The following is a 13,976-nucleotide window of genomic DNA, read 5'->3' as shown; positions in this document are numbered from 1 at the left end:
CTAGGCGTAATGTTGACCGCTCCACCAGACTAACCTGTGTTGCTCTGCTGTTAATACACTGCTCTGAGATGTTAACACCGCTATGAGATGTTAATTCACTGGTTTGAGATGTTAACTCTTCCCAGTATTTTGACCTAATCGTACTGCTCAGATGTTCAACTGTTGGGTAGACTCAACTGGCCTTTAAGCTGAGCCAGAAAGTGGCAGGACTTATAGCCTTCCAGGCCTGGAGTCTGCCTCTACTACGAGCCATGCAGGGGGCTTACATTGCTGTGCTTGTGTTTCTACCTAGACATCTAGCTCCGATCTGCCACGCACTGCCAGCCCGGTGAGGGACGGCTCCTACTCCCCCAGCATCCAGCCGGTGAGTCCATCTCCCCAAACTCCCTCCACTTTCCCCCCATTACCCATCCGGGACTCACAGAGTACGTCTCATCTCATATTCCAACCAACCACTCGTCTGCACCCTACACCCCATCTTCACCCCTGCCTCCGCACCACACTTCAAACCTTCCCCCCAGGCGCGGGGAGCAGGTGATGGTTTGAACTCCTCCGCCGCTGTACCTTGCCCTAGCCCTAGACAGGATGTAGCAGTAGCAGTACTTCCTGGTTGTGTTGAATAGTGTGTTCTCCCTGTAGCCCAGCCACCCCCCGTCCACCAGCCTGCTGGCAGGCAGGGAGACGCGCTTCGTAAGTGAGCCCCCCAAAGGTTCTGGTGTTCTGCGCTCATTGATTGATGCTCGGTGCCGTGTCTGTAACCGGGGGGCAACTATGGAGACTTTTCTGGGGGTTGTGCCCGTGATGCATGGGAGCTGGTGGAGGGTTGAGGTGTAGGGTTGTAAGGGTTGGATATTATGTTTAGGTGTTCGACAGATGGTATGGATTACAGATGGGTATCTTTAGACATTAGCTCATAGAGGAAGTTTAGACTTTAGATCATAGATTAGGTTTAGACATTCGGCATATTTTAAATTTAGGCATCTGATCATAGATGAAGTGCAGGCATTAGGTCATAAATTAAGTTTAGGCCTCTGATCATAGGTGAAGTTCAGGCATTAGGTCATACATTTAGTTTAGGCATCTGATCATAGCTGAAGTTCATGTATTAGGTCACAGATTAAGTTTAGGTATCAAGTTAGAAATGCCTACAATTTGGCATTAGGTTAGCCATGGTGGGGTTAGAGTTAGTGGTCAGTGGTCAGATAATTTAAATCGGGGGGAGAACAATGCATTGTGGGAATAATCCCTACCAAAGTCCACCTAGTTGCTTCCATGTAGTGTTGAAGTCCAACCAAACCGACAGAGCCATCCCTTCCGCTAAGGGTCACTGATTAAGCCAATCTGAAAAGAGCTTTTTTGTTGCTGTCTTTGACCAGAGATGGCGCTGTTAGTGTGGTTGCTCTCGGTGTTGGGTTCCTCTTCAGAGACATGCAGGGGTCTAACAGCTGCTGCCCTGCTGCCATGCTCTGACAGTGTATGCGGTCGCTGCTTCATGAGTGTGTTAGTCTGGGGCTTCGTCTGCTGCTAATCCAGACTGGATTAATATAGATTAAACTGGATGTGGATTATAGACCTGATGCTCCAGTCTGTGTCTATTGACTGGCTGTGTTTGAAATGAACTTAAATTGAGCTGAATTGGTTGACTTTGCTAAAATATGCATTAAACAACATGCTTGCATTTGTTTTGAGATTTTGGAGTGTGAAATGAAAAAGAGTTATATTGGCCGTCTTGGAGTTAAGGTGCGTGCGTGAGTGTGTGTGTGCGTGCGTGCGTTGCACATGCTGGCTGCCACCCGAGCCGTGGGCGTGCCGGGTCCTATGATCTCGGTGTGTGACTTGCTGTGTGTTGTGTTCCAGGCCAACGTTCACTACAGCTCCCCGGGCCCCACCGCCCGGGACAGCAGCCCCTCATCTGTGAGTGTGAAGCGTCATAGCGCCTACACCATCACCGCCTCCATCACCCCCACCCCATCACCAGCACCAGCAGTTAACATGGGGCTCATATAACCGTTCCCCATCATCAACCTCTCTCTCTCTCACTGTCTCTCTCTCTGTCTCTGTCTGGTGAATCAATTAATCAATTAACAATCACAACCCGACTAATAATTGCCAAATAAACATAAGAAATAACAAAGCACCCCCTCTCTCTCTCCCTCCAGACCCGCCCGGGGGCGATCCAGCCGGCGGGCCGGGTTTGGTCCACCCCGTCCCCGGCCACGCCCGACGCCAGCAGCCCCAACCCCTTCCAGCATGGCCCCTCCCCCATCAACTCTCAGACCTCTGTAAGACCCCTCACCTCCACCTCCACCATGTAGACCTCCGGTGTCTGTCCTCGCTCCACCCACCCCTCCGACACCACCACCACCACCACCACCACCATCGCCACGACAAACCCCCCCCCCCGCCTCCCCCTACCCGCGCGCTGTGGGTACCGCACTACACCCACACTGCCGTAACCGTAGCAACGCAGGGCTACGACGCAGGGCGTGAACCGAGAAGAGATTGCAGTGGTTTGGTTTACATTACACAGGCTCGTACCAAAGAGTCTGTTTAACCAGGTTATGTTCAGGTAACTAGGTTATGAATGGGTATCTAGGTTGTACACCGCTGACTTGGTTGTGTACAGATAACGAGTAACTACGTTATGAACAGTAACCTGGTTGTGTAGGTTAACAAGGTTATGATCAGGTTACCGGCTCATTATCAGGTAACCAGGTTATGTACTGGTAACCAGTGTGCCTTTTATCCTGGGTTGGTTGACATGGCAACCACTAGGCACAGGAATCACAGGGCCCTTCCTGTGTCCCTCCGGAATGGTACATATTCCTACCAATCCCAGAATTCCTTACGGGAATATGCTGTTCGTTGGACAGTTGGACCTAGCAGGCTTTGTAAATAGAAGGGTTTTGTTCAGTGTGTTTGATACTTAAGGTAAGGTTATCATATAGCCAAATCTCTAGAGGAGACCCAGACCAGTTGAGACCAGGCTACCTTACGTTCCGAGCCCTACCATATGTCTGTCCGTCCGTCCGCCACAAGAGAGACAGCCACACGCCTGTATCACCCGTCTTCCTCCTCCTCGTCTTCTTCTACCGGCTGGTTGTTCTCATAGTTTTCCTCCCCTGGTTGTGTCTCTTGGTCTGTCTGTCTCTCTTTGTGTCTTTTCTGTCTGTTTCTACTTTTCATCTCGTCTCTCTCTGTCTCTGTCTCTTTCTCTTTCACTCTCTCTCTCTGTCTCTGTCTCTCGCTCTCTCTCTCTCTGTCTCTGTCTCTGTCTCTCTCTCTCTCTCTCTCTCTCTCTCTCTCTCTCTCTCTCTCTCTCTCTCTCTCTCTCTCTCTCTCTCTCTCTCCCCCCCCCCCCCCCCCTCTGTCTGTCTGTCTCAGTGGTTTCTGCCTGTGTCTCTATCTCATCTGTCTCTCTCTCCCCATCTCTCTGTCTCTACTGTCTCTCCCTCCGTCTGTCCGTCCTCCCTGCCGTCTGTCTGTCCCCCTCGCCCCCACCATATTGAACGGCCCCTCCCCTCCTCCATCGCCCTCCCTCCCCCCCCCCCTCCCCCTCCCGCTGCAGCCTCGCGGCCCCTCCCCCGTCTCCCACGGCGACTTCCCCATGAATATCAAGCAGGCGTACAAGGCGTTTGCCGCCGTGCCTCACGCGCCGGCCACGCTGGAGCCACCACAGGTAGGCTGCCCCCCCCGGAGACCCTCCCACCCCAGGGGGTCTCCCCCCCCACCCCCCCCACGAGCATGTTGTGCTGATTGGTCCGTCCCCTCGTCATGTGACGTCTCGTGGCGTGTGGAATGCCTCTGTCCTCGTCGGTGTGGTGTTGCACATCCGTGACGTGTCGGCGTCGTTTGGAGTCGAGGTGTTGTCCTGAGCTGTGATTGGATCCCCGCATCGAACGTCGTATCACCCCCCCTCCCCCCCCCCCCCTCCCGTTTCTTTAACACTGCACCGTTTGGTATTACATTTTTCTTGATCGGATTCGTCACCCCTTCCCCTTTTTCTTTTTCTCTTACTTTCTCTTGTTTATTTCGTTCCTCTCTTCTCCGTCTCCTGAGTGTTCCCTGACTGCATCTTGTCGTGTCAGTCTCCAGAAGGGCTCTAGTTTCCACTGAGAACTCACACTCCCTGTTCCCTGCTCTCTCCCCCCCCCCCCCCCCCCCCCCCACCACCAGGACCTGTACGGCGGGAGGAACCACGTCCAGCAGGCGTCTTCTCCTGAGGTGAGGGCCTCTTCCGGCTTAGACTGGAGCACACCACAGCTCAATGCAGAGCGGCTCCCATGGGAAAATATTCAGTCAAATGCAACCTCATGTTGAAGCAGAATCTATACTCGCACTGAATTCATAATGAAGTAATGGCGCCATCTATGGACAATCGGTTTTAAGGAACACTGGAAATGCACTCTTATAGAGGCATCACTTTGCTGGACAGATGGAGGTTATAAATGTATGAAGTCTGCATGTAAAATAGGATTTCCTCAACTTGCCAGTTTTCAGTTTATCCCCGTGGCAACAACCCTAAATGTATGCCTATCACCATGGACACAAAACAAATGTCAGCCCATAGCCACGGCGACCGCGTAATGTCCGCCAATCGCCACGGCACGCGCACCCTGACGTCGCTGCCCGTCGCCGTGGTAATGACCTATGTGGCCCTTTCCAGTCGGCGCGGTTCAGCGAGGTATTTGAGGACGCCGTAGACGGGGGGGAGGGGGGCGGGGGGGCGAGGTCCCCGTGCCCCCCGGACCACCGGGACTACCAGAGCATGGCGGCCGTGCCCCGCTTCTCCAAGCCCTCCATGGTGCCCCAGGTACAGCCCTCACAACCCCACCAACAGTGTTGCCAGATTGGGCCAGATTTCCCGCCCAATCTGGCAACCCTGGCTGCAGCACACTGCAGCCAGGGTTGCCAGATTGGGCGGGAAATCTGGCCCGATCTGGCAACTACGCCCCCCCCGAACCGTGGCCTCCGCCGGGGGTGGTGTAGGAGGTGGTGTAGCAGGGGGCTTCTGCGGTGGAATCAAAACGGAACGCTCGCCAGTCACCTGACTGAGAACGGGCTTGGGGTGCTGGGTGCTGATTGTACGGTGACAATGATTTTCTCCCCTGAACCTGCTGGAGTTTGGGGGCGTGGCTTGTGCTGATTGGCCGCCCTGTGCTACGCCTCAGACCAGGGTCTGATCCAGGCTGATCTGGGTCTTCCTGACATCTGCTGATGCTCTCTCGCTGCGTCGCTGCCTCAACTCCTGTTATTCACTAACGCTTAACACGGTGTCCAATAATTAATATTATCACCTATGGGGAAAATCAACGTCCTGCAAAAGGACCTTATTCAAATTCACTCGACTTCATTTGAAATTACTATCCAAATGACCTTTTCAACGTTTATTTCTCTTTTCACAACAAAATTGCAGCAGCTCTCTCTGCTCTGTGTTTCCCCCCTAACTCTCTGACCTCTGACCCCTGTTCTAACCTCCCGGACCCCTTGTAACCCTTGTGGATGTTTGCCCCCTGCCCCCCCAGACGCCCTCCCCGGGGGGTCCGGACACCCCGGAGCAGCGCTCCTTCCGGGACCGCCAGAAGTACTTTGAGATCGACGTGAAGCAGACGACGCCGGACAAACCCAAGCCCCGCGTGTCGCTGGTCGGAGCCGACGACCTGAAGAAGATGAGGGAGGAGGAAGGTCTGCTTGCTTTTATTTCCTTCTCACTGTGGCGGTGTAATGGGCAGGAGAGGTGTGGTTGTTGGGCGGGGTTTGACTTCCAGCTGTAGGGTCCTGGGTTTAGACCCCCGATGTCTGCGCTCTACGTGAAGGCATCCTTCAGCAAGCCACCACCTGCTCCTTAATGACCTGTCTTAAGGGTCTTACCCCCACCTGCTCCTTAATGACCTGTCTTAAGGGTCTTACCCCCACCTGCTCCTTAATGACCTGTCTTAAGGGTCTTACCCCCACCTGCTCCTTAATGACCTGTCTTAAGGGTCTTACCCCCACCTGCTCCTTAATGACCTGTCTTAAGGGTCTTACCCCCACCTGCTCCTTAATGACCTGTCTTAAGGGTCTTACCCCACCTGCTCCTTAATGACCTGTCTTAAGGGTCTTACCCCACCTGCTCCTTAATGACCTGTCTTAAGGGCATAACCTCTACCTTCTCCTTAATGTCTCTGAACTCGTTGCTAAATGGTTGTAATATTTAAAGTCCCTTAGACCGTTTGTTAGTTTACTAAGTGAAACTGGAAACGGAGGCCTAAGAAGGCGGCCCCAATGAACACATCGCCGCTCTGGAATGAACCCAAGAGCCCTAGTGACCCCTGACCTCTCCCCCCCCCCCCCCAGAGCGGCGGTTTGAGCAGCGGGCGCGGGAGTACCTGATGGACGACGAGGACGACGATGACGACGATGACCTGGCCCACATGAAGGCCACGGGGAAGGTGCTCCTGGACGGGGTGGAGTACCGCGTGGAGCCCCTCGCCACCACCACCCGACTCCCCTCCACCCCTGGGTACAACGCCACTTCCCCCGGCTACGCCTCCACGCCCCCCGGTTACGCCTCCACGCCCCCCGGCTACGCCTCGACCCCACCTGGCTACGCCTCGACCCCACCTGGCTACACCTCCACTTCCCCGGGCTACACCTCCACGCCCCCCGGCTACTACAGCGGCTCAGGGTAGGAGGCGGCTCTCTACCCTAGCGACCCTGCTCTCCTCCTAACCTGCCCCTTCTCTCTCCAGCCCCTCCTGCTCCCTTCTACTCCCTCCTAGTCTCCTGATGGTCCTCTCTATATATCCCTCCTCTCTCCTCCTCTCCTTCCATCCATCCCTCCTTCCATCCCTCCTCTCTCCTCTCCTTCTATCCCTCCTCTCTCCTATCCTTCTATCCCTCCTCTCTCCTCCTCTCCTTCCATCACTCCTCTCTCCTCTCCTTCCATCCCTCCTCTCTCCTATCCTTCTATCCCTCCTCTCTCCTCCTCTCCTTCCATCCCTCCTCTCTCCTCTCCTTCCATCCCTCCTCTCTCCTATCCTTCTATCCCTCCTCTCTCCTCCTCTCCTTCTATCACTCCTCTCTCCTCTCCTTCCATCCCTCCTCCCTCCTATCCTTCTATCCCTCCTCTTTCCTCCTTTTCCATCTATCAGCAGAACTCTTGACGTGACGACGGGTTCATACATAAGCACCATTATGCTATGTAACAAATGGATTGAACCCTACTGGATCCCTCATGCCAGTCTAGGTACGTTTATGCTAATATCTGTTGTTGTGTCTGCAGAGCGTCCTCAGTGGACGGGAAGGGAGAATCCCAGAGGAACTCCCTGGAGGACGGGTTCAGGTTGGACCAGCGGCCCACCTCCATGACCGGGTAACTAGCACCACTATGACCCACCCACTACTAGGCTCTAAGATAACCCCATCCACTGTCACTCTCTAATCTAACCCCTTCCACTAGACGCCACTAACTCACTAATATGACCCTTTACCAATATAATATAGTAGTCAACGGTCTACAGTAGTCTATATCGATCCTGTGTGTGTGTGTGTGTGTGTGTGTGTGTGTGTGTGTGTGTGTGTGTGTGTGTAGGCTCGTCCCTGCCTACACCGCTGAGCCGGCCGTGGCGCCGGTCCGCACGGCGAAGGCCGAGCGGCGCCACCAGGAGCGTCTGAGGCTGCAGAGCCCGGAGCTGGCGGCGGCGGCCCCGGACCAGGACCTCTCCCCCGCCGAGAAACGGGCTCTGGAGGCCGAGAAGAGGGCCATGTGGCGGGCAGCGCGGTGAGACCCCGGCCCGTAGCGGAGCACAGCTCTGCCTGGTTTAGCTTAGCTTAGCTTAATCGTCGCCCTGCGCTGGTTCCCTAGTGGTACTCCGTTTAGGGTCCTTTAGCCTAGCCCAGTTGGGTTTGGTTTAACTCCTTTAGCTGAGCTTTAGATTTGCTCAATTGAGTTCATATCAGTTTTGCTACAATCCCACGCTAAAAGAAGGCAATTTGACAGTTATTATTTATTTGGGGGGTGCAGTCCAACTATATATGTACAAATCCTTTACGTTTTCTATTCTGCTTGGTAGATTAATAACTGGTTGTCACCAGTATTCTAGTGCTTTTATTGTTTGCATCCGTGGGAACAGAAGGGGGGGTTTTACTTTCTATGTTTAATGTGGTTGAAATTCAACTTTGTTTCATTGATTGAAGTCAGGGATATGTTGGACTGTGGTTTGTTGACCACATGTTGCGGTTGGGGTATGTTTGTTTTAGAATCGATCTGATCCAACCTCTACAGACGTTAACCATCGGTATCTACACATAATGGATAATTCCACACTCTGATTTCTTCTGGCCTTACTCTGGCTGGTTTATCCCTGTTGACTACCCTGCCTTGAACTAAGACTAAATATGTCCAATTAAATCTCTGTCCTTTGCTAGTCGCTACCCAATGTGTCACAACTCTCACTTCACTGGGGTCAATTCCAGGCGTTTGTTGACTCAGTGAGAGAGACGTCAGTGTTTTCTCTCTCTTCCTCTCTCGCCCACTGTGTCCCGTGGATGAGTTCCCGACTATCTCTGTGTCTGTGTTATATCTTTGTTTTTATCTTCCTTTATTTCTGTCGTTCTTGTCTCCTACCCTTGTTTCCTCCTCCTTCATCCTGCCGTGCCACCCTCCTTTCCTCTCCTTTCCTACATACCTCCTTCTCCTTTCTTACCTCCTCCTCCTTTCATCCCCACTCCTCCTCCTCCTCCCCCCCTCCTCGTCTCCTCCTCCTCCTCCCCCCCTCCTCGTCTCCTCCTCCTCCTCCCCCCTCCTCGTCTCCTCCTCCTCCCCCTCCTCCTCGTCTCCTCCTCCTCCTCCTCCCCCTCCCCCTCCTCCTCCTCCCCCTCCCCCTCCTCCTCCTCCTGGTGATGGCGGTGGTGTGTCTGGGTGCAGGCCGTCTGGTCTGGAGGAGGATGTTAGGCAGTATGAGCAGGACCTGGCCAGGAGGCTGTACCAGGCCAGGGTGAGGGCGTCTCAGAGCCCCTCCGCCCCCCCCTCCTCCGCTGACACCCAGCCCAGGTCTGCTCCCCGGGCCACCGCCGGGCCGCACGCACGGCATTGTGGGAGTGTGCCGGGTGGGGGAGGGGGGGGGGGGTGCTTTGGCATGAGATTGGTTTAAAGTTTCATTTTAAAATCAACCCAAATCCAACCGGAGCGACACGCGAGCAAACACATTGGAACACCACACAGCCTGCTTCTGATTGGCTCGGTCGGGGCCGGCTGATGTCGCTCCATGCACGGCGTCACCTCGTCCTGAAATGAGCTGGTCAGAAGCGGCTGCAGTGCCAGTGTTCAGCCAGAGACGGCGCTGTTCCCTTCGGTCTGATTTCCAGTGTTTGGTTCCTTTTCAAAGAGGGGGAGCAGTAGAGGCACCCGCTCGCCCAAACACCGTCACCGGACTAGCTCACTTGTGCACGGCTTGGCTTCTCCTTCACCGGCTTCCCGCCTTCCACCCCTCTGTCCCTTCTCTTCTCTCTCTGCTCTTCTCTCTCTTCTCTCATCAGTGCATCATTACTCGGACTGACCTTGAGCCCACAGGGTAACCACCTAGTAGTGAGGCGATGCTCCTCAACCTGGAATAGGCTGGGTTTCCTCGGGTCACGGTTTGAACGCAACATGACCGCCGAGGACATTACACTACAAAATGTCCATGTTCATGTTGACCGGCCCCTTGAGTGAAAGGCCTGATGTCGAGAGGCTTAATTGTTCCGATGAAGGGGCTCCTGATGAGGACCAGCCGTCATCGCTCACCCCCTAGTGACATCACAAGTTGAATGTTTGATCGATAGATAGATCGATTGATGGATCATCCTCCCAGTCGACCGCACCGGGGTAGTCTTCGCCTGGGACGTCCCAATAGGAGGGGTCCAGCCAGACGCATGACGGATAGATCGGCTCACCAGTTGGTCCAGTCCGCTCGGTGGGCCGATCTATCCCAAGACCCATCCGGGGCGGGGCGGACCCTCCCCCCCCCCCCCCCCCCCCCCCGCCGTTGACCGGGCCCCATCTGACTGTGTTGCCCCCCCCTGCAGGATGAAGTCTCTGGAGCAGGACGCCCTGAAGGCCCAGATGGTCATCGCCAAGTCCAAGGAGGGCAAGAAGCGCGGCACGCTGGACCAGCTGACGGAGTCGCCGTCCCCCGCCCCCACCCCCTCCCCCACCCCCATGGAAGGTAAACACAACGTCACCAAAGGGACACCGCCCACTGCGGTTTACACGCGACGCCGTTCCAATAATATGCGTAGACGGGAAGCCGTGTAGTAGTGACATCACAACTGGTCACCGGTGGTACAGCGAATCAGAAACCACGTTGTGTCATGACCCGCGTTTCACCGTAGATGGCGCTGTCCCTGCAGTGCGATTTGTTTGTCTTTTTCTTGTGTTTATTTATTTATTTAGTCTTTCTACAACATAGAGGTATCCTCGACTAAGGTTTTGCATTGTCTAATCATATCAGTCAGGTCAGACCCATCATCTACGGATCATAATCATATACTCTTTTAAACAAAACGGACTCAACAATGCCTCATTTTAGGTGGCTTTTGTTCAAACACTTGAAAATAATACTTACCGACAGCCTCTCCCAACATATGAACTACCAGTATGAGCATCATGTGTGCGTCTGTTCATGTCAGCACCTGCGTTCAATCAGACCAAAGGAATAGGCTACTATTGGACTACTGGGGTATTAACCCGTTTTTATTGTGCATTCCCCCGACAGAACTCATCCCTCGAGGAGTCACCTCCCCCGGCAGACTGGTAAGAGGCCCTCTTATCCTTACTTACTGATGCTCCCTTCTGTTTGGTATCCACCGTTGGAGTAGCCTCCCCGACGGCACAGGAAGTAAACGGCGGCCCTGTAAGACACATGGAAGTTGTCCCCCCCACCCCAATGCCTTGCTCATGGGCACATGGCCAGTCCACGCTTTGATCACGCTCACCCCTTCTACCCCATTCCCTGGCTGGCTGCCTCACCCTTTTTCTTAGCTCTCCTCTCCTCTCTCCTGACCACTACCTCACCCTCCTCTACTCTCTCTCTGCTCACACTCTCCTCTCCCCCCCTCCCCCTCCCCCATCCTCACCTCCCTCCCCCCTCCATCCTCACCTCCCTCCATCATGCTGTCCACACTTTGTCCCTCCAGTCCGTGTCGTCTAAGAAGTTTGACTACCGACAGTTCGCAGCCATTCCTTCTTCCAAACCCGTTTACGACATCCAGGTACCGGCTGCATGAGCACCTCCCCCCCGCCCGATCCTCGCTTCCCCCGCCCCCCCCCCCCCCCCCCCCCCCCCCCCCCTGTTACTGAGAAGGTGTGGCCGTGGAAACCCTGAGTCTGTTTGTTTTTTTATTGGGGGGGGGGGGAGTTGGAGCTTGTTGATTGGCTGAGGCTCTCTGTGGGGGTGTGGCTAACACTGCTCTCTGGACTCAGGGATGTGTGTTTGTGTTGTTTACAAAACGTGTTATTGATTTTGTAAGAATAAACTCAAACGTCTCCCACCAGTAACCACACATCACTGTTCCCTGGCTCGCTGTTCAACCAGTGAGGCCATCACATAGCCCCATGCGGGAGCAACACTCCGTATGATCATGACCCCTTTACGGTCACTGGGTCGTCCCCTCTGAGGCCCTTTGGCAGAACGTAAACATGACGGCAGGCTCCATATCTGACCCTGCAGGTTAGTTCATCTAAAGTGGAACCCCAAAGATTAAACCCACAAAAGTTTAAACCAAAACAATTAAATGAAGTAAATAAATAAATCAACAAACGAACTAACCTGCCAGGTACAAAAGGAGAACTATTCATCAGACACCTGCAACAAAGGAAGTCAGCTCATGTTTTCAGGAATCCGGAGAGCCTTTAACTGGATGACAGCGTGACCCAGAAACGGATATGATAATACGGAGCGTTGGTTCACAAACGGGGCGACAATCACTTCATTTTAACACTAACCAATCCTACTTCTCATGCACATGTCTAATCAAAACCCTACAAACAGGTGATTTGCAATCGCCCTTTCTGATGCCACATCACCCACTGTAATGGCAGCACCCACTGTTACCACCGGGGGGCTCTGTCCCTACCGCTTTCACCTCAGCATTCAGTCACCCATTTTAACCAGGATGAGCCCTGGGTTCAATGACCACTAACTGCCACCCACCTTCATTAAGGCTTTCACCCCCACCCCGGCATTCCACGCATGGCTCAGACACCAAGGCTTTCCTGTCCTTTTAACCAACACACTTGGAGCTTCTTGATCTCCACCCGGCCAGGGCAGTCTGTGTGCTGGCGAAGGCATGCTGTGCTCCCCAGGGGTGAGGCCTGGTTGCGGGGCGTGGCTGTGTGTATGTTGGGCCTGTCAGCCCAGGCTAACGCTCGGCTGTACTGTACCGTGGTGCAGTGAGGCGTCTCTCGGCTTGGTCTACTGGAGCTGACCCCCCTGTTGGCTGTGATTGGTTGTGTTTGACGTCACCGTGGGCACTGTGGGTTGTTGTTCAAAAGTTGAAATGTGTTTAAGTAGTGAGCCACTGTTTACACGGACATGGGTCACTGGAAACCAAATAACAACACTTCTTTGAAGTTCGGTAGTAATAAGAAACCTGAATAAGAGTTTTTGCTTATTGTCTAAATGTAATCCCAGGATGCTAAAGTACTAAAATGTTGTCGTTAAGTGCGTAACAACAGGTGTAACACGCTATCTGGGGCGCCCAGCTGAAGAGGTAAGTCTTCAGCTGGTTAAGGGCTCTCAGGTTGAGACTGTAACTCTACAGATCAAGTCATCTAGCTCTGGGTGCTGTCTAGTGTTGCCGGGAACTCTTGCAACACTCTTCTGTTTGCCTTTGTGTACAGTCTGTAAGTGGTTAACTAACATGGCAGCACTTTCTGGTAACCTTCCACAGGGTTAAGGGTCAAAGTAACATCTTCACACACACACTAATTAAACGGCTCCCAGTTTCCCAACCAGGTGTGACGGTGATTGATCAGTCTTTTGCTGAAGTCGACCCGTTAGTGACATCACAAGTGGGCGTCCAATTGGTCTCCTTTACCAATTGGCAGTCTCTTGGCACTTGAAATGTCTCTAATTGGGTAGATTTAGAACTCCTGGTGTGTGGGGAAAAAGGGGGGCCCTTTAAATACGAGGGGACTAAATGTTGGCGCACACACACATAAACACACGCCCCCACACGGTTGTGATTCTTTCCTCTCTCTCTCTCTCTCTCTCTCTCTCTCTCTCTCTCTCCTAGTCACCTGACCTGGTGGATGAGCCCTGCTTCATAGACGACGGCACCAGCAGCCCGGGTGAGTTCCTGTGGGAGGGGCTACAGTCAACAGCCAATCGTCATCCTTAGACTCATCTCTAGGTTCAGCGCCACAAACTGGTTGGAGGCTGCTCTTTGAGAAAACAGAAAAACTGCTAAAAACTGTGTGTGTGTGTCTGGAGAGGGGTGTGCCAGCAGCCATGCAGACTGGTGTAATAATGTGTTCTCGTCTCCAGGTGACTACCTGGGATAGACCCCCCCCCATCTTGGTAGGACCCCCAAACGTGTGCCGTGTGTTACGGGGCCGAGCTTGGTAGCCTAGGCATGAGGGTTTAGCGGGTCTGTGGGGTTCTCGCCTGGCTTGGTGTGGTGTGTCACCTTAGATGGGGTCCGTGGAGGACTACTGGGTTGGGGTCTCTGACCTGGCATCCGGTGGAGGTGCCTGGGTGTGGGAAAGAGAGAAAGAGAGGCCGAATTCATACACTACAGACCAGGGGTCACCAACCTTTCTGAACCTGAGACCCATGGGTACTGAGTCATACGAAGGGCACCCAGTTTGATAGGCTCTTCTGAAATAACAAATTTGCTCAGTTTGCCTTTAGTTATACATTATTATTAATGTTAATGATACTTATCTATGTGAAGACACTGAGCATGTTAAGGATTTCTCACAATATCAACAATGACTTAAAAAATGTGGGAAA

At 53.6% G+C, this 13,976-nt stretch overlaps 1 protein-coding gene across 4 annotated transcripts in view; it reads left to right on the top strand.

Annotated features, from left to right (window-relative positions):
* scrib (scribble planar cell polarity protein) overlaps window positions 1–13,976 on the top strand; it is a 76,145-nt gene that overhangs the window by 58,771 nt on the left and 3,398 nt on the right. For 2 of the 4 annotated variants that reach the window (XM_056584141.1, XM_056584144.1), the window contains 15 exons: window positions 293–364; window positions 1,858–1,914; window positions 2,160–2,282; window positions 3,569–3,679; window positions 4,177–4,224; window positions 4,667–4,813; window positions 5,526–5,685; window positions 6,337–6,667; window positions 7,265–7,354; window positions 7,574–7,762; window positions 8,909–9,034; window positions 10,048–10,187; window positions 10,737–10,774; window positions 11,158–11,232; window positions 13,258–13,312. In XM_056584141.1, coding sequence (XP_056440116.1) covers window positions 293–364; window positions 1,858–1,914; window positions 2,160–2,282; window positions 3,569–3,679; window positions 4,177–4,224; window positions 4,667–4,813; window positions 5,526–5,685; window positions 6,337–6,667; window positions 7,265–7,354; window positions 7,574–7,762; window positions 8,909–9,034; window positions 10,048–10,187; window positions 10,737–10,774; window positions 11,158–11,232; window positions 13,258–13,312 — 1,762 coding nt within the window. Of the gene's footprint in view, window positions 1–292; window positions 365–639; window positions 691–1,857; window positions 1,915–2,159; window positions 2,283–3,568; window positions 3,680–4,176; window positions 4,225–4,666; window positions 4,814–5,525; window positions 5,686–6,336; window positions 6,668–7,264; window positions 7,355–7,573; window positions 7,763–8,908; window positions 9,035–10,047; window positions 10,188–10,736; window positions 10,775–11,157; window positions 11,233–13,257; window positions 13,313–13,508; window positions 13,542–13,976 lie in introns of all 4 variants that reach the window. The other 2 variants (XM_056584142.1, XM_056584143.1) reach the window with 2 other exon arrangements.

Source organism: Gadus chalcogrammus, chromosome 23 (assembly GCF_026213295.1).
Source record: "Gadus chalcogrammus isolate NIFS_2021 chromosome 23, NIFS_Gcha_1.0, whole genome shotgun sequence".
Classification (NCBI taxonomy): domain Eukaryota; kingdom Metazoa; phylum Chordata; class Actinopteri; order Gadiformes; family Gadidae; genus Gadus; species Gadus chalcogrammus.
Note: the sequence above shows the minus strand (reverse complement) of the source record. Positions and strands in the feature narration are given on the sequence as shown.